The 25224-nt window shown below is 38.1% G+C and overlaps 1 protein-coding gene across 1 annotated transcript in view; it reads left to right on the plus strand.

Moving 5' to 3' along the window:
* Positions 1-25224, plus strand: part of cadm2b (cell adhesion molecule 2b) — a gene marked incomplete at both ends in the record, with an annotated part of 192951 nt that overhangs the window by 107447 nt on the left and 60280 nt on the right. Inside the window, one exon of the mRNA XM_080514005.1 lies at positions 18219-18245. Within this exon, the coding sequence (XP_080370131.1) occupies positions 18219-18245 (27 nt within the window). The remainder of the gene's footprint in view (positions 1-18218; positions 18246-25224) is intronic.

The raw sequence follows: 25224 nt of genomic DNA on the forward strand, positions 1-25224 counted from the left end.
CAAAAAGTAAATAAATAAAACTTCCCACAACAAAAGTTTTGGGAGAAAAAAAATTATTTTTGATCTCCATTAAAGTTGAAAAGTCTGCTGAATGCCCAAATCATTTGTGTTTTCTCAGCAGACGTCCTGACCAGCTGGCACTGAGTGGTATTGTCAGGAGCCAAAAAAGTAAAAAAAAAATAAAAAATAACACATAAAAAGCTTTATTCTGGCATTCCGGTTTACTTTTATCATTGGCTGATTATAGATTACTGACAGAACTCAGCGGGCAATATGCCATCAATAACATCAAACAATATACATCCAGGAACATTAAACGGATAGACAAAAGAATACTTCTGTACATTAGCTTGTCTCAACTTTTCTTCTGCAGTCCAGTGATGGGTAGATTTACCCCGCTCGCTTATTTAACATCGACAGGCTATCCAGGCATCCACCAAGAGTTCATGGAAGAGTATGCAATAACATTCAATTAGAAGAATATCAAAATAGATGGTTGTACCATAACCATGACTAATAGATTTTAGACTGGGGCCGCAGTAGCTGTTAATTGCATTACTTAGGCTAATGCTGTAAAGCACTGACATGAATGAAGCTATTAGTTTCATTAGATTCATTTATTGTGATGTGTTGAGGAATACAATTTATTAGATATGTGAGAATTTAGACAAGCATCACAGTTCCAGTGACTGACCACCACGGCTTAATTTGTTTGCAGAAATTGAAACAATCAAAATTAATGAGAATGTGTGACATCTGTCTAATTTCACTCTTATGCTTCTGATTTCTTGCTTTAGACTGACTCGAAACAGGCATAGAAACTTTTGATGACTATTAGAGCTAGTTAATGCTTGTAGGTAGCAACAATATAGAGAACGTCTTGAAAAGATACCAGTTTTTTTTCATCAGTCCACCTTAGCAATAAGGTGGAGGATAATTCTGACCCTAAATTCCTTCAAATGTAACATTTCAATCTAAAACAACAGCTAATCTGACATTATTAAATGGATAATTAATCTGTTTTTGAGGGTAGAGACTATTTTTCATGGTTTATAACACATTGTAGGTGATAATCATCTGTTTTCACAAAATATAATGCCCCGTTTTGCTTCCAACATGAAAATAAAACAGCATTTTTTTACAAAAATGATGTGTATTATGGCTCACGTTTGTAGAAAATAATAAAACGTCATTGTTCAATAAGGGTATTTATACTACTGTGAAATATCAAATTTAGTAAATTTTGACCCAAATAGGAGTGTTATTATTAGCATATTTAATGATATCAACAATCCTTTCTGTCAATCATGTTACAACTCTAAAGCTTTTTTTCCCCCAAGAGTATAGTAAAGCTTTTGTTTAGATACCATTCTGTAAGAAACTTGGCACTGATATGAAAGGAACTTTAAATATTCATACAAATCTTGACAATAGAATGTGTGTAAGTACATAGTTGTCTTGCGCAATATCAAACATCTATATAATCAATGTAAAATAATACTTTACTGCATGCAAATATAGCAAAAATGTTGTATTCTTGTGGGGGGGGGGGGGGGGGGGGGGTTTCTATGTGGAGAATCCTGAGATATTTCTGTGAGAAGAGACAACAATTATATAATGCGACTCATTTGACTTGCTGTTTTATTGCTGGGATGAAACCACATCCTATTTTTGTTCCTTCTTCTGGGCCAGTGCCCGATTCAACTGCAGCTGAAAGTTATTGCAGCCAGATGAGATCAGGTAATAGGTGTTTTGTATCCAGCCATCCTCTTCCAGCAGCGGCTATTGAAGGATGAGCAAAGGGAGCTCAAGTAGACACAAAATGAGGCAAATAATGAAGATCTAGTGTTTGCCAAATACTGGTCACATCTGCCTTTGGGTAGAGAAAGTAAAAGTGAGTCTGACCAGATCCTAATGGCAGGAGAGGATTTTCCCTTAAAATAAACTTTTCACTGACAGTCTTTTTTTTTTTGTCCCCATTTTCTTTTCTACCAGAGCTTACTGGTTTAGTGTTGAGATGTTTACGTGCCATGACTGATGTGCTCAAATTCATTGGATGTTAATGCATTAGTTTGTTCACGTGTGAAAAAATGCACATGTGGAGCATACACTTGTTCACAGTGTGATAATGAATTGTAGCTGTAACAGTGTTGAGATGTGAGTGCCTTGTAAAGAAAATTATGTTGTGATCAGTTATTCAAACACTATTTGTGATTGTTTGTTTGCGCACACTTGCGAAACACGTGAAGAGCCGAAAGGCTCCGAGAAGAGATCAGGGATTTGAAAAAGAGAGATAAGAGATTATTGCTGTCTGATAAATAATTTTCCCTCTGCCAGACTGCTTACACACTCAAAACAAATTTCAGAAAGTGTGATGATGATGATACAAATTTGGAATGGATGTTACAATTCTGCAACGGTTCATAGAGATGGATATGGGCTGAAAAGACGACAGAGGAATTGGGTTTCACTTTGCCGCAAGACTGCTTCTGGTCAACTAGTAGGTATCTGTACTCATTTCCAAGAGACTCTTGGACTGTCCTCTTGCAGCAGCAGTGAATGGCATGAGACCTTCATGCTCAAATCCAGCTCCATAAAAGGGAAGAGTGAGCACTCTTTGAAAAGAAGTTAAATAAAATATCAAAAACCTGAAGGTGGGGTTACATGTGCCTTCGAATCAGACTTCCTGGAAGTTGTTGTTGAGAGTAGAGAGCCAGCAGGTTAACTCTCACAAGAATGACTCTGATATTGATGAGTGGACCACAACATTGAAGGTCAGATAATAAAGGCTGGTAGTAAACATCTCAGGTAATGGTGAAGTCTTGAGTGTCCCTCTTTGCAATGGCAAAAAGTTAATTAAACTGACCTAATTATAGTTTATTAATACCCTTGGAGACATTTCTTTTTTCTGCATTGATCAATCATATTTCTAGGGTACAGAGGTGCAGCAGCGTTATGGCACTCCAGGGAGCTCACGGGGTTCAAGCGGAGATGTGAGAAGATGTGAAGGGATATTGTAAAGCAAGATTTTTATTTCATTTATTTTATCCAGAAAATGTGTTAAATCATGAATCTATATTCGAAAAAACTGACCTGGAAAGTGATTTTAGTTGTCGACGGCTTCAAAAATGGATTATTACCTGATCATTTGCATGCACAATGATAATGGTGGTGTTAAAGTCGAAAGCAAGCAACTTTCAACTTGTTGAGGAGGTGAAAAAAAAAAAATCAAAGAGGAAAAGTGAGAATTAAAGGTGTGAGCAAAAACAAGATCAGAAACACTCTTAATGATTACAAATTTCAGGCCTCATTTACACATTTAAGTGAAAACACGAAACTTCTAGAGTGTTAAACACATTAATGTTGCCAAACTTGTGTGTTGTTTTCATTCGTGTGCGTGCAAGCCTTTCAGTCTGGGTGTCTAGATGGAGCCAAGGTCAGGCAGACAAGAAGTAAAAGATCGCGGTGACATCTCTGCTTTTTGCCACCATCACAGGAGTGCAGCCATTATTCACTGGAATGAAACCACCTCTGAGATTGTCCTACAAGAAAAGATAAGCCCTCTTCCGAGTTAAGTAGGAAACCCACCCCTCGTTGGTCGAATTTAAAAATCTTAAGGTCTTATGAGTGATTTGAAGAGGTGTCCTACGATTGGCTTCAGTCTGGGTCAAATTGCAAAAGGTAATTGCCATCACTACAGAACTGTTGTTTAAAAGAGGGAGCTGAGCTGTGAGACAGAGAGTCTATTTTACTTCTTGAGCTACATCCTCAACTTCCACCTTCTGTCATGAGTTTTAGGTCATGGCTGAAAGAATAAGATCACTGATAGAAGTAGCCAAAATTATCTTTCACTGCCGGGTGCAGAGTTCGGCCATCCCAGAGGAACTGCAAGCAGAGCCGCTACTCCTTGACCTTCAGTGGAACTGGTTTAGTTAGTTTGAGAATCTGGTTGTGGTGCAACTCTGTTGCCTCAAGTTGAAGGTGTAGCAAACATTGGTGACCGGAATGAGGCCCCAAAGTCATTCAAGGAGCTGCTGGATAGATAATAAGGCTCCTTCTGTTGGGCGCCAAGTTGTTCCCTGTCCAACAGTGATAGAAGAAGTTGGGTAAATCAAAATATCATAATTCTATATTTTATATCTGTTTCTTTCACGCACATGGGAACAAAGTGGCATTAGAAGAATGGATAAACAAAGTGTTTTAGCACTTCATTTCCAAAACTTTTTTTCAATACAATGCCAGTTTTTCAATTGTATGTTCATGTGTTACATTTCATTTTCACAATGAAATGTCAAATTCACTTTACTGTAATGTCTGCTTGAATTTTCTTCTTGAACCTTGGGGAGGGTTAAGTGCTCCTTGGCGTAACATCTTCAACACCTGCACTGTGATCCTCAAGAAGCTTCCAATTCAAAACAATTTGTGGCAATACACAACAATCTTTCGCAAGCCCAGGTGATTTATGAAGCATCTATTGCATATCAAGGCGGAAGGTTTTAAGCATGGCACTTGTGTGAAAGTGAACAGATTCATCAAACTGGATTATCTTTACAGGCAGGAGTGCTCTCCAGAGATTGACCTTCTTTAGAATTCCATCACTGGGACAAGGAACACAAGTAAGAGTGTGTTTTGAAAGATAAGGGAGCGATATACCAGCGGGAGGATGAAGTGTGTATGTGCATCTCACATGTAGGCATGGATGACACTGTATGAGTCACAATGTTCACAGAGAACATTTGTATGAACCTACTGAAGTATATGCCATCAAAGCCAATGTGCCCTTGCCCATTTCTCAGGCGTATGGTGACCTTAAGAACGTCAGCTCTTCCGCTCTTTCATTTATTCTTCCTCTGTCCTTCATAGTGAGGGAAGAGCAATGTGTATTGACCTCACAGGGAGTTCAAGTCAACATTTCATTCAAACTATGCATTCAATTCCCCCTATAATTCTCATAAATCTAAGATCTGAAGTGTATTAGCAGCAGAAAGAGCGGGCTGCAAACCTACTTTTAGTCAACAAATGTGTTGACAGTGTCTTTACAGAGCAAAATAAACCAAATTCTGAGCTTCAGGTAATTAGAAGAGGTCATACATGAGTTTAATTTTATCCAAATATATCCAAAAGAGCTTTCCAGTCACATGAAAAGAACTGTTGATGCTCCATGAATCCCTGTTAGTCATTTATTTCTGTGAAAAGCAGAAAGTAGTCAGGGAAACATAACTCAGAGAAACTGCAGTATTTTCTGCAGTTTGTCACTCCCTCCTGCTGCTCATCACTTCTCTTTTGAAACCGCTTTTCCTAAACATTATGTTGGATTGTGAATATAAATGGTCTCCCGCAGAAACCAGTTTTTGCGGCGCTTGTGGTGTAATTTCTGTATTTGCAGTCATCAAGCAAATAAAGCAAGCAGCATATTCCAATCAATGCAATCTACAGTCCTGGTTCAGGGGGTATTAACTTACATTCCCTGTATGCTTCATTGATATGGTGTTTCAGTTAAGGTATAAATCAGGTCCTTTGTATAAAGGGAAAACATTTATTTTGAACAGGATTGCAATATTATTATTAAATCAAATAAGTATTTATTTTTCGTCCTTTTTATTCATTCTCTTATTGGTTTGCTTGGTTTGTAGTTGCACGTTTACTATGCATGCTACGTGAAAATATGTAGTGTGACAGTGTGACCATCATGTTAGAAAGTAGAAACCAGAGGAGAGTGGTGGGGTGCATGCCTGCCATTATCCTGGGGGCTGGCAGATAAAGACTGAGGAGGTTTGAGTCCTGGATTGCCTAAAGCGAAGCCCCTCATCTGTATGCACGGGGCTTCTGCAAAGCATGGCTGCAGCCACATAATGTCAAGCAATTTTCTTTAACAGGGGGGAAATTTGATTTGTAGTAGAGCTGCAAGTGAAGACGGACCCTCCAAAATCACTATCAAACATCTCTGTTTATATTAAATATGGTTCTGATGTGCAGCAGTGTAGCCTCGCGACATGGCATCATGAACTTCATGGAAAACAGATAAAACATGAAACCCAGGAATGAGACAAATTGCAGGTCCTGTGATTGTCTTTTAAGTGTCTTTGTACCAAATACTGCCACTGTCTGTTCAAAAACATTTTTTGCAGAACACATGATTTGATTGGAGAGGGTCATCAATGCAGCATTTATTTTCACTCCAAATCATTCATGTCACTGCATTGAAACTATCTGAAAAGCTCCATCAAAGAAAGTCAATTTAGCATAGTATTGGTCATTGAAATGGTAACTCAAGTCTTTGTTTTTGCTTTATATAACATTTAAAGTGCTATGGTAAAGTTTGAGGCTGCTATGAACAGAATGATGTAGAGGAAAATAAAAAGAGAAGCAGGATAATCACAGTCCAAGGCCGACACTTCAGTCCATCTTTCCTCTACCATGAAAAAGATGACTTCTGCTCCTAATGTTATGAAGAGCACCTATGGTCATTAATGAGATTTCAAAAAAAAAAAAAAAAAAAAGAGTCAAAATGAACACTTCTGTGGTCAAGTGGGATTTCTATATCAATTCAAACCTAAAAATACACTTTTTATTGCCTGGTGGTGATAACATTGGCAAAGCTTCTAGTTTCTAGTCTCATATATTGAATTTTCTTTCCGTTTTTCTGATGTTACTAGAAATCTGACCTTTATCGTTCATGCTATCCTTCCACCTTGAACCATCATCATAATCTCAGAGAACTCGCATTTATAATCACATCTCAAACCAGGAATAACAGCACTTCAGATATTCTGATAAAACTATACATCATCGTTCAAAACTGTTTTTACTGCTTTTCATGGGCTTCAAAGTCAAGACTGAAAACGTTATGCATTTGCCAATTTTGTTCTGTATTTGTACAATCAGCTAACCTATAAACCTAAACTACTCACATTTTCAAAGTGCTCCAGTAACACTGTGAGTTTAGCGGTCTGAAAAAATAGTATCATCTAGTACATCATCTCTGCATGCCACCAGTGGATTCACGAAATAGATTAATTAATCGAACAAGGCGTAACTTCATTATGTTTACAGTATTTATGTACAATGGTGTGTCAGAAGATAGAGAATGTATACATTAGCTATTCAGGAATCTATATGTCATAATGTGGGTGTGCTATTGCTGCAACAATTTATGCTTAATTTCTGTTGAAACGTGATATCATTTCCAAGCAAAACCTCAACAAAATAGTATTGGTTGCAAGGGTTAAGTAATCAAACATGTCTACTCGCTTATTTTAGTCCTGATTAAACGCATACTTCTGATCTTTTTATGATAGTTTTATAATTGCCAAAAAGAGAAAATTTGTAACTTATCGGTTTGTTCTGTGGGAGGATTTTCAGGAGTTTTCATTTTACATAAGTGAATTCACTATTTACTATAGTGAATAGACTACGGAGTAACCATTTGTGACTATGTATGAAGATAATCTTGTGTTTTCTGAGGTTGTGAGACCATGACTACCACCATCCACCATGTATTGAAAACACACATACATATTATGCTTTAAACATTAACATCGGCATGCACACAGACATTTGTATAGGCAAATTCGTATGTTGGGTTGTTATCACGGTGACCCTCAACTTTAAAACTACTTTCTAGTTCTATCACACATTTTTGGGAAACCGCTGTAGGGCTTGTTGCGTTTCTCTAAAAATATCTCCCAAGTGACCTTTGCAAGTTTTACTTAAAAAAAACCCAGAAAACAGAACAAAAACCAAAAAACGCCCTCCTCTGATGCCAAAACACCTTCCAAGAAACTGACAAAATTAAATGTTTATGTTAAGTTTGGTTGCTGTCAGTCCCCACTATAGTGCCACAGGATTATATGTGGTATTTACTCTCACAATAACAGCGTGACATGGAAAGATGAGTGGGTCTTATTCATCCCAAAGTGGCTCCACCTCGACACGACTGTGTGAAATCAAGTTTTCTCGATTACTCTGGCTCACCTCGCCCCGTTCATGTTGCTCTAACTGGAGGGAGACTCGTAGGCTTTTGTTACATGAAGTGCCTCAATTGAAACACAGTAGAGACGAGATGAGAAAATTGAAAGAAGGAATTGGTTCGGGGCGTTGTCGGGAGGTTACAATACGCGTGGCTGTAATGCTACCTTTCAGTGTTTGAGAAGTGTGTTTAAATTGGGGTGTTTTTCTGGACTGAGATGCACGGTTACGGCAGAGCGTGTGCCGCCTGGGGAAAGGAGAGAGGGAACCCAAAAAAAAACCCGACATACTTGCGCTGGTTGAAAGGCCTTGCTATTTATGAAGGAGACTCTTTTAATCGAGTAATTCATTTGGTATTATCATATAAAAAAAGCTGAAGGCGGTGTCCATTTGTTACTGCTCAACCTCACTGATAATCCACTAAACGCTGAATTATTCACAAAACTCAAGGCAACAAGAAAAAGACATTGAACTTCACCAGCTGTGGCACGGTGTTTCCAATAAATTGCAATGTTTTTACTTGTTGGTTGCTGCTTGAAGCTTTGTATTGATCATTCAGGATATACAGTAAATCCTGCCACTAAAGAAACAACAAAAACCCACCTTCAATCAAGAGCTGCATTCTCCTGTAAAATGCTCTTTTATTTTCTGTGTGGATAATTATTACTACAATCAGTTACACTAATGCAGTCCAAATGAACATATCTGTCCAGCATAGTTCACTCTCAGTCAGGGACAAGGCACTTTGACAGTTGTGAGTGCTACGAAGAAAATCACCCTCACCACCACATGGTTAACTTTTTACAGCTACAAGGACATAGGAGAGTGAGGCTGCTAATTTGATTAAAAAGTACCGGCTTAAAATGTGTGAATTAGGTTTACGCAATCAATCCACATGTCCTTGATATATAAAAATTGCCAAAGCTATTTCACAAAACAGATTAAGGACAGGTAAATATCCCATCTTCCCTCACATCATCTGGGAAACCAGGATTAGGTCTGACTAAGATACTTGTACTAAGGAGATGATTGTAATGAAAACACACACACGCTTGCATGGAACGAACAATTACATTATAAAGATTAATATGGATTGCTATTTCAGGTGATTCAACTATAAAACCCATCAAGTTCCAGCAGAATATGGACTGGGAGTCATGAGACTCTTGGTGACGCCATTGTTGTTGTTGTCCACCAACTCACACATGTGCAGCGGAGCGGTTTACTACGGCAGTATTGCGCATGTGTAGTAGCAGTGTCTCCACTGTCTGTGCAGGATGAAGCCCGAACATTTCCAGCAAGTGTCTTTTCCCCATGTGTATATGACAATGGAGCCTGAGCGTTTTTGAAAAGGTCCACCTTGGGAACATCTCATCATTGGCTTGTGAGCACTGTATAGAAAGGCAGCAGCTCCCCAGTCCGTTTTCAGGTGGTTGCAATTGCAATCCTAATTTCTTAATCATAACCAGCGACTTGTGCATTGATGCCACACGTAGTGGCTTTACAGTACCACATTACTTCATATCACAACGGAGTAGCATTCTTTCACGGTGGTGGTTTGTCGGGCCAGCTTGGAACCACAGGCTTTATGTTTGACACCTCTGGGTACGGTCGTTGCTCATGATCTCGATTTCACTAAACTATGAAATCTTAAGATGGACAAAATACAGAACTTTGAAGCCTTAAATTTCAATACAACTGTAAGTTGTGGGCCAGCAACGTGCGCAGCTCACTGGAGCAGTTATTAAAACTGCCCCGTGATTCCAGTGATGGGTGTGTGCATGTGAGCTGAATTGAGATGAAGTGGTCAAAGGGGTTAGTGATGGCCACATGGTACCGGGGGGGGGGTTGTCGTGTGACACTGGCAGAAGAAGAGCGGTGACCCCATCCGTGGCCAGCTGAGGGACAGAGGCCAGCTCTTGACACACGAGAAGACGGACCTCTCAGCGGTTGGTTAAACTGGTCGCCGCAGGAATCAGCAGCGATTGCTTTGTGACGAGCTGGCATTCGAGGCCTCAGAAATGAGTCCGACAGATAAATGAACAGACTTCACTATGAAACAATGCAAATACAGCAAACAAACGGGCTGCAGAATTCATGCCTCGTGTGGCTAAACTGGCCAAAGTCCCATCTTTCTGCCTTGTTGTGTTTCTCTTTTTCCTTGTAGCTTCCTTATCTCATTGTCATTGACATGCTATTATCCATTTTATTGCTTTGTTCTGGCACATCCTGCATTCATCCGTCTAGTGTGGGATCCCTGATTATCCTGCAACCACTTATTTCTCCTTCTCATTGTGCTCCCCTTGTCTTCTCTCAGATTGTTATGTAAAGCTAGGTAGTTGTTGGTGCTGCCTTGTCTTTTTGAGTGTTTTGCATTGTCCTCATTTGTTCATCATTAAATAAGATTATTTTAGGCACGCTCTCTGATTGTATACAGGCGTGCATATGGAGCATCCTTGAATAAACGTCAGTCATGCATATTTGCTGCAGTCTTGTTGGGACTCTTTCATCTTGAAAGCACCCTCTTGTGTTATTTCAAGGGTTATTTTCCAAACAACAGTTATTTTTTGCCATTTTGCTATTCAGGTCATAAGGACAAACACATTTTTAAACCCCGCTGAGGAGGCACTGGAACAGAAAAATTATGCAATGATGTATATTTTCAGAAGGAAAATTCATTGAATGTTTTCACAAAACACGTTTTAATGTTAAATCTGATCACTGCTGCTTTGAAATCGCATTCATACAGAGTGTGCGTTATTCTACTGGTTACCGTCTTTAAAAAAATGACCAAAAATCTAAATTTCGAAACGTACAAACGATCTGAATTAAACAGTTTTCGACTAACTTTTGATTATATTCTCTCATCTATTTGTCCTTTTTGCACACCAACAAAAAATGTGTACAAGATGAGCAACGAGCACAACTGAAGGACAATGAACAGTCTACTTTCACATGTTCAGGTACTTTTATATTTAACGTTTGTGTTCATCCTTTGACGGTACGTTTCAATCAAGTGCTTCCACACGGAGAAAAAGATGATAAAATATCTCATCATCACTTAGCAATTACTGTTTTGAATGAAATAAGAACAAAAAAATAAATATTGTTGCACACCCTGTCAAAGATTGATGTAATCTATCAAAAAAAGGCAGTTTGAGTTGACCTCAAGTCTTTGGATTATGGAAGAAAAAAACCTACACAGAAAAGCCTTGTATCAGTCACTTTTTTCCCCTTGGTTTCTTTGATTTCCAGACACATATTCAGATCTCAGCACAAGTGGTGACTCTCATCACTGTATTATTTTTCTCTTCAAACCATATTTTTAATGAATAAATGAGAAAAAATGTGTGTGTGTGGGGGGGGGGATACTAGGGTTTGGAATCAAACTGATATTCTCTGACTGCAAGTGCTCATCACTACTACACTATGCCATCCTGCATGTGAAGAAAAGAAAAAAATAATCTCATGCTGATGATGGCACTCCATTTGTAATTGACACATTTGAAATGCAAAACTGATAATCCCTCCGTTTACAGTGGATCAGACGCACAGCTTCAGTCTTACTTTATTACAAGTGTGCATTTGAGAAAGCTCATTATCGTCCAGCTTATTATCGTCTTCACGAACTACACGGGGACCCGAGTGGACTCATATAGATGTATTCAGGTCATTTAGGTTAGATGAAGCAGAAAGAACCGAGTGTTTTCAATAAATTCATCTATACTCTGTGAAGCTGGGTTTAAAGGTACACTCATGCATTTAAACATAAGTGTACTAAATACACTGATTTGCAACGGAGTGTGTTGTGATGCGCTCCGCTATTGATTTTTAGTGAGAGTCCTCATATGAATGTCAAAGTCTTACACTTTTCAGAGGGAATATATTGATATGCTTGCCATGTGCTTGCAAACATTTCCAGTTCACAGCAAGGAGAATCTCATCATGGTGTCTGACTTTGTCAACACTATTAAATTTGGAGGGAGTCGGAGATTAATAACTTCCACGTAGGTGGAGAATGGGAAGTAGCACAGACTTGGAGGCTTGTGGAAAGATTAATGAGTGTCAAAAACAATGAATTTTCCATTAGATAGCAGAGTGGCTTATGTTGCTGGTATGATCCTCCCAGTTTCCTTCTCAGATAACAGTTTGTTCATGGATCACTGAGAAGTGACCCATTTTCTTTGGATAAACATTTTGTCCTTCTTGCAAACTTCAGATTTACTTTGACCTATTTGGGATGTCAGAAGCAGGACTTTTTTTGAGGGGATAGTGGCACATAGGGGGCTCGTTCCCCATCTGTAATGTGACCCTCCACATTTTTATCACTGGTTAAAAGAGAGATCATCAATTAAAGATGTATCCGATTTGAAAATCATTTAAATCAAGCATTTTAAACAGGAATTCGAGGACTAAACAAATCATGAATGAAAGTTTTGCATAAATAATCAATAACATCTTTTAAATTCTAGAGTATATGTTGACAGCCATTGACAAAATTGTATTTTTCTCATTGTGCATCACTTACTTGCTCAGGATTGTGTTGTGAAGAAACAGATGTGAAATATAATGTAAGCAGAGGGTTTAACATAATATCAGATTTTAATAATGATTTTTTTTTAAATATCGAAATAGTCTTCGAAGTCTCCCTGGGTCTTCCTCGTGGGACTGCCAGCTTTGAGTATTGAAATGAGCTGCACATCATCGACATTTAGAAGACAAAAAAACGAAAATCTCATAATTAGTATATAAATATGTAAAAGCGCCACAATAGTAGGGATTATTAACACCAGCAAAGAGCCTAAACACCAACATGACGCTGGCCACTTGAACCATAACTTCAGCCTTAAAGTCTCTCACTAAAACGTAAATGCTTGGAAAACATTGTGTTTTTTTGGTCTCTCGTGTTATAACAGACCTCACTTATGTAAGAACACACAGAAAAAACACGTGCAAAATGAAAAGAATATACATCATGGGAATCCTGCTGCAGATTTTCATTAAATCTACATTATTACTTCAGTAGGAGTATTTATAGTGCAGCATTAGCAGCAGATGTTTTGCATCAGCGAAATAGAGAATAGCATTATAAACGGAACAAGAAGGTGAAAATGGCTGCTAATCCTGTAAGAGTGTACTTTGTTCTGTTTTACATACAAAGCTGTGTTTTACATTGTTTCCTCAGAAAAGGAGTCTGAGCTTTTCAAAAGAGCTTATGGAACTTTTAAAGCAGATTAAGTTAGTTTCCTCTTTCAAATTATTTTCAAATTATACATTATTGAATGGTTTTCCATTTTTTTTATTAGATCATTGTAAACACCTTGAATTCCAGTATCTTTAAATTAAAACATATCATCAACAGCTGATCCAGAAAACTATTGATAACATTAATTGACAGTGACATTTTTATCCTTTGAAAGTAAGTGTCTGCATTACCTTATCACATTCATTCAATTTGTTGCTCTTTAACTTGGTGTCCTTTCATTTTTAACCCCCAAATCACACTCAATAGATCAGGCTTGATTATTGGAAACAATTAAACAAGCAATAAAACAGCAATATAATATATTGAAGAGATATTGCAATTGTTTCCATGTTCAGTTGTTTGGTTTTTAAATTCCTCCCACCCAAACAATATCAATTGTCATTGTAGAACCCTTATCATCATGAGAGTACCCTAATGAAAGTACAACAAATACAAAAGTGAGGCGAACAGGTGTCAAGCAGAGGTGTCAAAGATTTAATGTGAATTAACAAAAGGTCTCAGAGTTCTTTGAAATGAGGAAAAACATTAATTAAATTAAATTGGTGGGTTAGAAACACCATTCAAGTATGTCTTGACGGACACATGGCTGTTTTTAGATTTTCTATGTGTGTCGTTCAACCTTTGTGGGTGTGTTGAAAGGTTGTAATTTTTGGTCGCACAAAACACAATATGAATAAAGTGATCGATCCAAATCAAGAACAGTCACTTATTGTATTTGATAATATAGATATTCACCCCGAGTAGACGCTGTGACTCAAGCCTCTGCAATTTTCCTGGTTTATGACTTAAGCACCCCCATGTTGTAAAATAATCCTGATAATAACTATTTTTAATAGTAATATTCTGCCTGTTGCTGTGGTGTGTGCGTTTTTCCTCTAGTTCCTCTTTGCTTTGTTTGCTCTCTGCGAATGAAGCTTCAGAAGAAAAGCTGGCGGTGAAGCTAGACAGGAGGTTTCCCGGTGAAAGTCCTTCCTAAATCTGCTCTGACTTGAGGTCACGCAAAGTGCCGTTTCTTTGTGGACACAGGGGTTGACTGACAAAAGCACTTTTTAACTCGTCGAGAAAAAAGCCTCCACTTGTGGGTTTTACCTCTCCTCCACCTCTGGTCCACAAATACACCGTGCGCCGACAACATCCCGTCTGTTGTTGGAAGCGTCTTGCCGCTAGCGGGCCGCCGTCCCGCTCCAGCTGGAGGATCCGCTGGTATTGTTCACACTGTGCACACATCATTTGATTCTCCCGTTGTCAAGGATAATTTCTGACTTCTTATCATCACGCCGCTGCTCGGAGTTGCATCTGTATTCAACGTGCTCATCAGTGCTGCATTCGTGTGTTTACCCGCTGTTGATATTTGATAACTGCTGGGCATCCATCCTAACAATAATGACATGTGTGCCGAGAAAGCTGTTCGAGAGGCATGACTCCGTGTGTCTGTGTGGCTCAGTATTACCGGTGTTGTGAGGACATCAATCGGTATGCACAGTCACACTGTAGAGAAGTAATATCAAGTTGTGGCTGTGGCGTCTGCATATTCCGCTACTGCTGAAATTTTTTAGGTCTTACGCACGTTTGTCTATACATCTCAAATAAATGGTGTTTTTTTTTTTTTTTTGTATACACTTTCTATCTGGCGACATTCTTCATGTGAAATGTTTTTGCTGATGTCAATCAGGGTGTGATTTTTGCAGCAAACAAGATGGACAGGGATGTCTTCTTCCCTCCCTCTTCTTGGAGGTCGTTTTTTTCTCTACAAGTTGTGAGAAGAAATCTTGATTGAAAGAATAAGTGGAGTGTGAATTTTTGTGGTTAGTATCTTCAACCAGAGACTTCAATTCAAATGTTTGACTGTCACTGCAGCAGCCCACTCCTCCTAGAAATAAAGTTAAATGCAGGCAAATAATATCTCCAAGAGGAATAAAGAGACTATACAAAACAAAAAAAAAGACAATATGCAAATTAGGTTTAAAATATTAGCTGCAGTCCAGTGCCACCAATATAACAGGGGTGCAATGAAAGCTGCAGTGTGTTTTAAAATAATAATGGGAATCCAATTAGTAATATTTGTTTGTGTGTGATTGTTCAAGTATTAATTTGAATGTCATGGACTACAACTGCTAGACTTCTGTTTATACCGACTTCTTTTACGAATGGAATTTGTAGGTCATCACAAGCACCTCTGAGACACATCCTTATCTTTAACATGAACTTATTACTCTTTTACTGAATGCGTGGGTCAAGATTATGGGCGGTGCAGGGGAATGCATGTACATATGCAACTATATAAAGGTGTGTTATCGCTGTTTATGAGTTTTTTTGGCAGAAGGGTAAAAAGAATTAGACAAACATAGTATTGAATATATGTAATTTTCTCTGGTGCATTTACTACATGAATGTTAATTTAACTTTAGAAATTATACTAATGGTTCAATTTGTGTTTGGTCATCATTTCTTGGGAGAGTAAACACTGAAAGTTGTACAGTCGAATCTGTCGGTTGAGGGATCACTCCAAGTTCTGACCTTCAAAAAAAATCCTTGTCCTCTACCCTTTTGCATCCTTGGGTTTCGTCAATGATATACATGAGATAGTCGGATCCACTGTAGAGTCTCCATAGATCTATAAAAATGCACTCGAATAGCAGAACTCGCTCTATTTTACTGGTTTGGCCAACCCAAGATGAAACTGTATGTGAACCTGAACTGAAAATTGTTTGACACCTATGCTATATATTTTAGCCTTTGAATTATTTAGCCGGGAGTTTGTCTCCGTGTGGAGTTTCCTCTCTTTGTTTTCTCAAAGTTCTCCAGTTTCCTCCCACAGCCTCAAAACATAGATTTGAGGATAATTAGTTAACTCTGAATTGCCCAAAGTGGATAAACGGGTGTCGAAGATGGATGGATTGACGGTATACAGAAGCTCATGGGCAACATGCAGTTTGTAAGCCAAAATTCAATGAATGTGCACGCAAGTGTGAGGGCTTGTTCAACGCTGCTTCCAGCTTTAATTATTATTATCTCATTTAACATTATAACACTCAGATAAACTCTTTGACATGCAGTCAGAGCTGATAAATGTAATGATTAAGTATTTTAAGATATTGTCTGTGAATATGATCCCTACTGACACATTTAATTAAGCTCTTTCTATACATGATGTCGCCAGACACAAAAGACATGAAGTTCTACTCTACATAGTGAAACTACATCGTCATTCTGAAGGTTTGAGAGGTTTTCTGCTTCACGATTACACGTGATTGCTCAAGAGCAGGGACGGCTCTCTTGTTGGAAATGTTTACAGACGTCTGGATCAGAAGATGGATGGAGGAATTGCTGGATCTTATTCTGTGGTGCTTTGTTGCATATAGCATTAAGAGCTGGTTTTGCAGTGTACACTGGGAGATGTTTAAAAAAAAATGTAGTGTTGATTTGTTGTAGTCTAAAGTATTTTGGTAGTAACACTCGGCCCTCATTATTGGAGACACAGCTCAGCATCTCTCGCTTACATAACCCCAAGAAAGTGCTTGTCTCTAGAGTGATGATGAAAATAAACTGTTTACTAACCTGCCGGCTCACCTGGAGTAATTGGCACTGAAGGTGAAAGTTGAAAGTCATTGATTGGGACCCTTCTCAGGAATTATTACTTATGAATAACTTTTTTTTTCTGTAGGATTAACAACCTGTTGATGGTCATTTATGCACTCATGTTGATTGGAATAATCCTGATCCAAAAAGGCTCCATGTTTTAAGAAAATTATACATTATTTCCCTTTTATCAATATAATGCCAATTACGCATTACTACAAAACACACTTTTCACACAAAGCTTCTGTTTTCCTCCCAAATGTTGAATTTGTGTTTCCTTTGATGATTTGAATTTTTACAGTCATATTGCCTACTTCTAAATGATCTATTACTCTATTTAATTTACATTATTGCCCAGTTCGTAGCTTGCATTTTGTCTTCGTTATGAACAGTACTGCTGTGACCTGAAATCCTCCAGAGGAGTAAAAATATTAGTTCTCATTTGTACTTAAGTTGCAGAATATAACTGATAATATAACCACTTCCTAACAGGAACATACTTTGCTCCAGATTCTTTACAGCGTTTATTTGTTGTTGTTTTGTCCAGCATAAATTAATGGAATTAAAGGCAGATTTCTTTTTTTTGAATGAACCTAATATAAATGTGGTGCTTAGGCACATACAGGGATACTTATTTTATTTATAGCGAAACAAATATCAATACCTCAGATATTCATAACATTTTTGGGGGGAATAATAGTGAACTAGTTTTGATAATGTTGTTGACCTTGATTGGATCTTGACAGCTTCGCAGCTCCAGCAGTTGCTGCATAGTTGGTACATTTTCCTCGCATGTTTTCACCACCAAGATTCCAAAACAGTGCAAATTTCAAACCGAGGCGGACTGAGAAAACAAAAAGATAAAATTTATTGTCTGTTTTTAATTCCCCGTTTGAACGCGGATGAGATTTGTCTGTCTGTAATAATTACAACACATTTAGTTTCTTCCATTCGTGGGTCGGTTTTAAAGTGAGCAGTGCCGTTTAGGTCACAACAGAAAAGAATACGAGGGAATTTGCAGCAATTTAATTGCCGTTCTATGACTTTTGCTCTAAGTGCCGAGTAAATAACTGTAATTATTACGTGGACCAGCAGCTACAGATGCATGTTTTGATGAAGAATTAATGATACGACTGAGCTTGTTTTTGAGCTGAAAGTGATTAAACTGTGATATTGGTATTCATGTCTTTTCTGTTGCTAAAGTTGTATTGATGTTAAGTTCTAACACTCGACATGTCACGAGGCTGTGCTGTAAATTAATACCGACTATTCGACTCCCATTTCCACATTCAAAGCATTTAATCTTACACCTCCTGTCATGGCTTTTAAGGCAAATTATCATCAAGCTATCAGTGTTGCTCATTCTAACTTGCTGTCTCCTTGCTTTACCCCTTCATGCTATCAGTGGCTGGGACAAAAAGCAAAGCGAAAGGTGAGTTATTGCCTCCATTTTCTTGCTACATGATTTATGTTGCACACAGTTTCCAATAAACAATGTTTGGATCACCCTTTTATCTCCCCCTCGAGCCAGCAGGCATTAACATACACGGCTCCTTCTGAAGATTTTTCCTTTTTTTTCCCCCTCCCTTTCTCTTTTTTAACCTTCCTTTCTTTACAAGAGCTTTGCAGATGCTTTTCCTCTCCTACAACCTGCCTCACATATGTATAGAGGCACACCAGGGAAGCTGCCTGCCTCACCCAGTCATGCTTTCCTGTATGTGGCCTCTGTGCAGCTCCACTGGAGCAGCTGGGGGGTTGTTCCTGGTTCAAGGACAACCTCAGCGGTGGATGAATGAGGCGAGAGCATTTCTCATTTGCTTCCGTTACCCAGATTTTCACAGGCATGCTGCACACTGGAGCTGGGAACCACCGCCCCCACCCCCCGGTCACAAGTGTGCTTTTCATACTTTATTTTGCCTCTGCCCTTCACTGTTTAAAGCTGCAGGTATTCATTGGCATTGATTCTGTTCTACAAGCTAATAAATAATCATTTTCATGTCACAAACTGAGTGAGAGCAGAAAATCTTGGGTGTTTCCGCCCTTTTGGTGATGTTGTGCAGGCTTTCACTTTCACATTGCATATATACAATATACAATATACACATTGGAGCTCATGTTTTTACTGGCTCGCTATCCAAACATCAATACCCGAGTGTCTCAGTGACTCTGCCAGTGTAGTTATTGTTGCCATTGTTAGTGTTGCTATTGATGGATTCAGTAAAAAAACAAAAAACAAAACAAACAACAACAACAACTAAAACAACAAGCTTGTTCTGGCTTGTTTTCTTTGCCCAACACATGCCCAGTTTGAAATCAAAGTAGCCCAGTGTTGTCATTCCTGTATTGCACAGTGAAATGCAATCCTGACAAGCCTTCATACATCACTCACGCCAGTATTATTTAGTCCCAAGTTTTTGATGCTTTTCTTTGCACTTCACTTCAACCAAACCTATTGATTAATGTTGTTCATTTCCATAAATGGAGGTCAATTGTTTGTTTTTCTTTTTCTCTTTTTGGAGGGGGTGAAATGTTGTTTTCTAATTACAGAAGCAATTAGAGGGCTAGTTTTTAATTAACAGAAGTTACGCATTCAGCATTTGCACCTCTAAAATCTAGTTCAATGTAGGGCCCTTTCTGCAGTCTAATTATGGTCTGAATATTGATTCATTCATTTAGTCTGTTCCAATGCAATTTGTGGGTTAACTGTTGGGAACAAAATAACAAAGAAAAGATGATCCATGTCATCATAATGGAAAATGTGCCTTTGGCTTTAGTTACTGAGACCTTATGAATAGATGTATCTGTTCTCTGTGCGATGCTTTGACCAGAAAACAGAATAATTTCTGAAAGTGTAAACATTGCATAAATAAAATAAACTTCCTCATGGCCATCCCAAACTTATATTTTTATACCAGATTCAGCTTGACAACTTTTTTTTTTCTTTTGTACTTTTGTTGAACAAATTGGATGGAAATACAGCAACTCTGCTGGTAGTAAAAGCAGTAAAACACCAGGCTGAAATAAGGGTTGTTGTTGGTTTTTTTTTTAGGTGTCTTATGTAACCATTATGAAAGACATCAGGCAGGTTGAATGTGAATTTAACAGCATTTCAAATAAACTGGCTCTGATGGAGGTTGTGTTGCATCAAAAGGACAGGGTGACAATTCTTCATTTGACAACATTTTATCGAGCTTCTAAAAGAGCAGCGTTTTCCTCGCTGCATTTTTAAGGAGGGCTTTTGTGGCGATGGACAGGGAATGCGTGTCAAACACAGCACGGTTGATCGTGATGTTTGAGGACGACGCCTCATTAATTCGTACTTTGTGGCCACTCAACACGACGACAACGTTCTAGGGAAATATTTTGTCCACGTATGAGAGATTCTCAGTGGTATTGACTGAAAGTGACATAAACTGAGCTTCCGTGCTTCCTTTATGTTGAAGTAAAAGTCCTGTTGAATCCATCCGGACACGCAAAACCTTGGACTTTTGTTTCCTATTACAGCCACAGTTGGCTAGCTATTGCTGCATGCATGTCCTTTCTGAACAGCTCATTCATCAAACTGGGAAGCTGTTTTTCAAACTTTGGTTCATCCACATCCTTATATGCTGCAATCCATGTTATAAAAAGATACATTGTCTTTGTATAATCGCAGTGTTTAAGCTCCACATTCACAGTTATGTAAAGATTTGAGCCATTCGTGTGAATTTTCCCCATTCAGTTCATCGTTTGTCCGACTGTTTACATCGGATTTTCATGGTGGCGGCTCAAGGTTCATTCATAACTTCTCTCATTGGAACTTAAAGCAAAATTACCCCTATGAGATGTCTGTGATTCAGGGTACAAATACGGATAGTTAGTGAACTTTTACAAAACGTATAATCTGTGTCACAAAGAAAAACGTTGAAGTTTGAATTCAAAGGTTATTATGACACTATTTTACCACTCAAGGAACAATTGGGCTGTATGTGGAGCCTGAAGTGAAATAACTTTGACTACCCTGGTTTAAAGGTTTCAACATTTCACACAAAATATAAACTGAACAGTTTTCAACCAAGATCACACCAGACCATAAAGCCTCCAGCTCACCAGGAGCACAATGAGGGGAATTCAAACACAGAGGGATTAGGTGGAGCAGAGCAGTCGCATGAAAAAAAAGTTTAGTTGGGGTGTTTGTGTAGGAAGTTACTGTCACGAGTTCACGAAGGACTGAGAAAGAACAGTGTCAAGACTGCATAAGACCAGACTGAATAACAAAGAACCCAGGGACCGTCGCCACACAGAAAACAAATGAACAAGCACAAGACACACAGTGGAGACCCAATATATTGCGCTGTCACCAGGTGAAGACCATAACCCGTTCAGACACAGGTGAAAGTCATCAGGGCAGAGAGCAGCAATCAGTCACGAGGAGTGGAGGTCAAGGAGCTTGAAACCAGAGATGGCGTGAGGCTGCAGGACATACTGTGACAGCCTTTTATGCATGCCAGAGCCTTAAATACAAAACAGAAAGTAAAATAATTAAATAAATGTTAACCAGGAGATGATTGTTTCGTTCAAAAGTGAAGTAACAGAAAATATTTTACTGTACAGTCAGCAAAAAGAGGTCATTGTGAGACAGCAGCATCTGAGTATGCAATGATTCTGTTTGTACTTGCAGAATACCTTCAGTAGATCAGGCTGCTGGTGTTCCCTGGTGAAAGTTTAATGTTTTTACTTGAAGTTGTATAAATGAGCCTTAAAAAAGTTTGGTTTTGACATAAGGAGAAACAGAATTGACCAAATACCATCACTTGCCCAATCAGAGGTTTCAGGACCATCATCAAAAGAAATAAAATTGTAAATAGATTTTTCGGGTCACACAGTAAGATTACACGGGCTGCAAAAGATCTGTAGGCCGCCATGGTTTTATTAGTTTTCACTGGCTCACGTACGATAATCTTTAGGGTAATTAAAGCGTTACTTTAATAGCCTGGAAACTAATTATTATATACATTATGTTTCTTCTCCCTTCACTGTCAATATGTCAGGAGTGTAGCGCAATGGTCTGAAATAACAGTGTTTGGAAAAAAATATATATATATATGTATATAATCCCAGAATTAATTTAAGGTGCATCAAATGTCCACTTTGGTGAGTAACACCATTTAAAGGTGTAATTTCCTGCTTCACCTGGAGAAACCACTGCGTTTCTGACCCACTTTCTGAAGCTGATGTATTGCCACTTTCCCCCCCTTTACTTTTTTTTTCTTCTTGCACAGCAGAAAAAAAACACAGCTAAGAGTTTCCCCCAGCAGGGATATTTATTGCCAGTTCTGTGGATTGTCCACCCCCACACACTCCCCCGCCACCCCCACCCCCACTGTGGTAAATCACAGGGGAGGACGGCGCTCAGCACCACCTCTGTGTCAGGAGAGCTTCGCTTTTGCTCAGGTGTTCCCGAGTAACAGGCACCAAATGTTCTTTTTGATGGAGGGAGAGGCTGAGGGACGGCTCACTCCTTCCTGGTTTATTTCCCGTCTCAAAGACCTCATCAGCTCAACCAGTCGACAGCAGCGTTTAAGATCACACTGCGTGAATACAATGCAGGGCGGATACACAGATGCTGCTGGGTTATCTCCACATTGTGTTTACAGCCGATGTATGCAATAGAAAAGCGGTTCAGATAAAGGATACGTGCCTTTTAATGTTTCTTGATAAGACTCTGCACAAACTCATTTAATGCAAACTAGATTTATATTTGGTGTCGGTCGATTGCATCGAAATCCACTTTCTATATGAGTGACCTGAATAAACACTGCATTCTGTGTGTTTCACCGTTTTTGCATTGAATTAAGTGTCAAAGAGAGTGAAAAAAAGAAGTAGATAACAAATCTGGGCTCTCAAGTGTTATTTCTGTTAAATCAAAAATGTGCCTTGATCCATGCAGTATTGGCTATTTTACCAAATACTACCAGATTTATTTTTGGACCATTCTTGAATGAAGAAATTAAATTATCTATTTATTGTTTGTTTGCGGATTTCTTTTAACCAGTTTATACCTGACCTATGATTTTTAATATTTTTGCTAAACCAGACAATTAGTTTTTTTCATATAAATGTAACCCATCAATTAAAAAAACAAACAAACATTATCATAAATTCAGTAAAATAGAGGTAATATATATATATATATATATATATATATATATATATATATATATATATATGCTCCCAGGCCTCTGGTAGAGGACCTGAGCTTGGACTAGAAAAACAGTCCAAGCTGTTTGACAGCCCGCGAAGGGCAAGAGGGGAATTTTTTTTTTGTAATATTTATTTATTTATTTATTTTTTGATGTTGTAAATGTAACTAAACAACAAACTAACAAATTGTTTAAACACTGTTGAGACTGAATCATATATGAATTATTTGTGATGGAAAAACGACAAAAACAAAATAGATAATGTAAAATCCAATACAGCCATCCTTTTCTAAAAGTATAAGTAAAGAGATTTTTGAATAGCGACAAACTGCTAAATTAGTCTGCTTTATGTTTTAATTTTTTATTCATTTCAACTTAATTCAGAATTCATTATAATTTCTTCAGTCAAATATCTGATCGGTAATCCAAAAATCAGATTGGTCAACATTTCATTCCATTAATGCACAAAAACCCTGCCAATTATCTTCAATCTGTAGTTTTTTACATGAGAAAAGAAGAGTCCCTTCTAAAAACATTATTTTATCAGTTAAATGAAAAATGTGAACCTGAAATGCAAAAGAACTTTTCAGAATTTTTATTTATTTTTTGGAATCAATAATTTCTACAGCAAAACAAAGTGAACAAATACAAAATACACAAATAAATAAAATAAAAAATATTCTTGTATATATATAAACAGCAGTCAACTTTACATTTCTTATCTCACTGCTACAAGATGGTAAAATTTCAAAGTTTCCTGTTTATTTTAAACCGTGACATTGCCAGTGTTTCCAAAATGCGTCACCTCAGACATGTAATGAGCAGATTAGCTTCAGTTAATGGTCCAGGTCTGGATTTATTGCTCATTAGCAGCTAGCCGTCCTGGACTAGTTGCATAAAGCTCCGCTGATTGCTTTTAAAATGGCTTCACTGAATGAATGCCTGAGATCAGCAGGTTTACCATCAACACGGGATGTCTTTCTGTTGATGTCCAACCAACGGGCTTTAAATTACACTGTCAGTGTGAATGATTGTTTTCGGTGACAGATGTGACCTTTGTGTCAGGAATAAATTAGATGAAATATGTTTTTGCCCGTGTTTTTCCTGTTCGGGAAAGGTCACTCTAGGTGAAAACCATCAGATACGACGGAGGTTACTCCACAAGCTGCCTGATAAAAGTGGCAAGGCCTTATCTGTTTCCGCCATAGCCGTTCACTTTAAAAGCCTTTCTTTTATCAACACTTGGAATTGAGTGCAGTTAATGAGGGTGCAACAAGTATAATATATTCTAATAATATTCAAATGACGGATGTTGTTGGATTTATCGCAGTGTTTGCAATTGAATGCTTTCACGTGCATAGATATGGTTCTGATATCCAAATTAATGGATTAGCATCCTGCACACGGCTTCTGTTTAGGGGGAATCTGCAGTTCTTCATTGCACGTATCTCTGTATATCCCAATTTGTTGATTCCCTATTTGGCTGAAATTAGCCTGAAATCTGCCAGATTGCTTATTGTGTCATATTCATTGACGTTGTGGTTATAGATACCTAATTAAAACATATACAGTCAGCATTCTGGCTCGCACTTTTGGTTAGTTGTAAAGCGATCACCGTTCAATTGGACACAAAGAGCAAGAAGTCACCTCAATGTGGTGAGAACCAATATGGAACAAACCTCTTTAAAGACCCAAGCAAACACGAACTAAACTGTACAGAAGACATTCTGCCTGTTCTGCTTTGTCAACGAGGAAACCTTAATGCACAAAAGTCTGTATTGTTATGTTTTAAGTGTAATATATTGAAGAGATGGAATGGAAGGAACCATTTCAGCACAGGTGTGAACCCCGAGCATGCAGCATCAGTCCTCGACTCATCTGATTTCAGGTTTAAGGTTATATATCACATAATCACTGATTGAAAAAGTCGTGACGGATGTCATTTTATCGCAAACCTGGTCCTTAGTATATTCAATGTATTATTGTAACCACATTATGTGCTCCTGCCTGTCTATAAGCAAGGACAGAACTTCACAAAAGGTTTTTTATTATCACTATGGCTTTCATTCATTGGGATAAGGAAACTACATTTTTGAAGTGCACAGTATTGAAGCCAGATTTTTTAATTTCTTCATTTAGAAATCTCACACAAACTGAAAAGACAAAAAAAATATAAAATACAAATACTTTATTAATCACAAGAGACATTTCTTTAAAAGAACAAGGGAC

The sequence above is a fragment of the Blennius ocellaris genome, assembly GCF_963422515.1.
Source record: "Blennius ocellaris genome assembly, chromosome: 2".
NCBI classification, from domain to species: Eukaryota; Metazoa; Chordata; class Actinopteri; order Blenniiformes; family Blenniidae; genus Blennius; species Blennius ocellaris.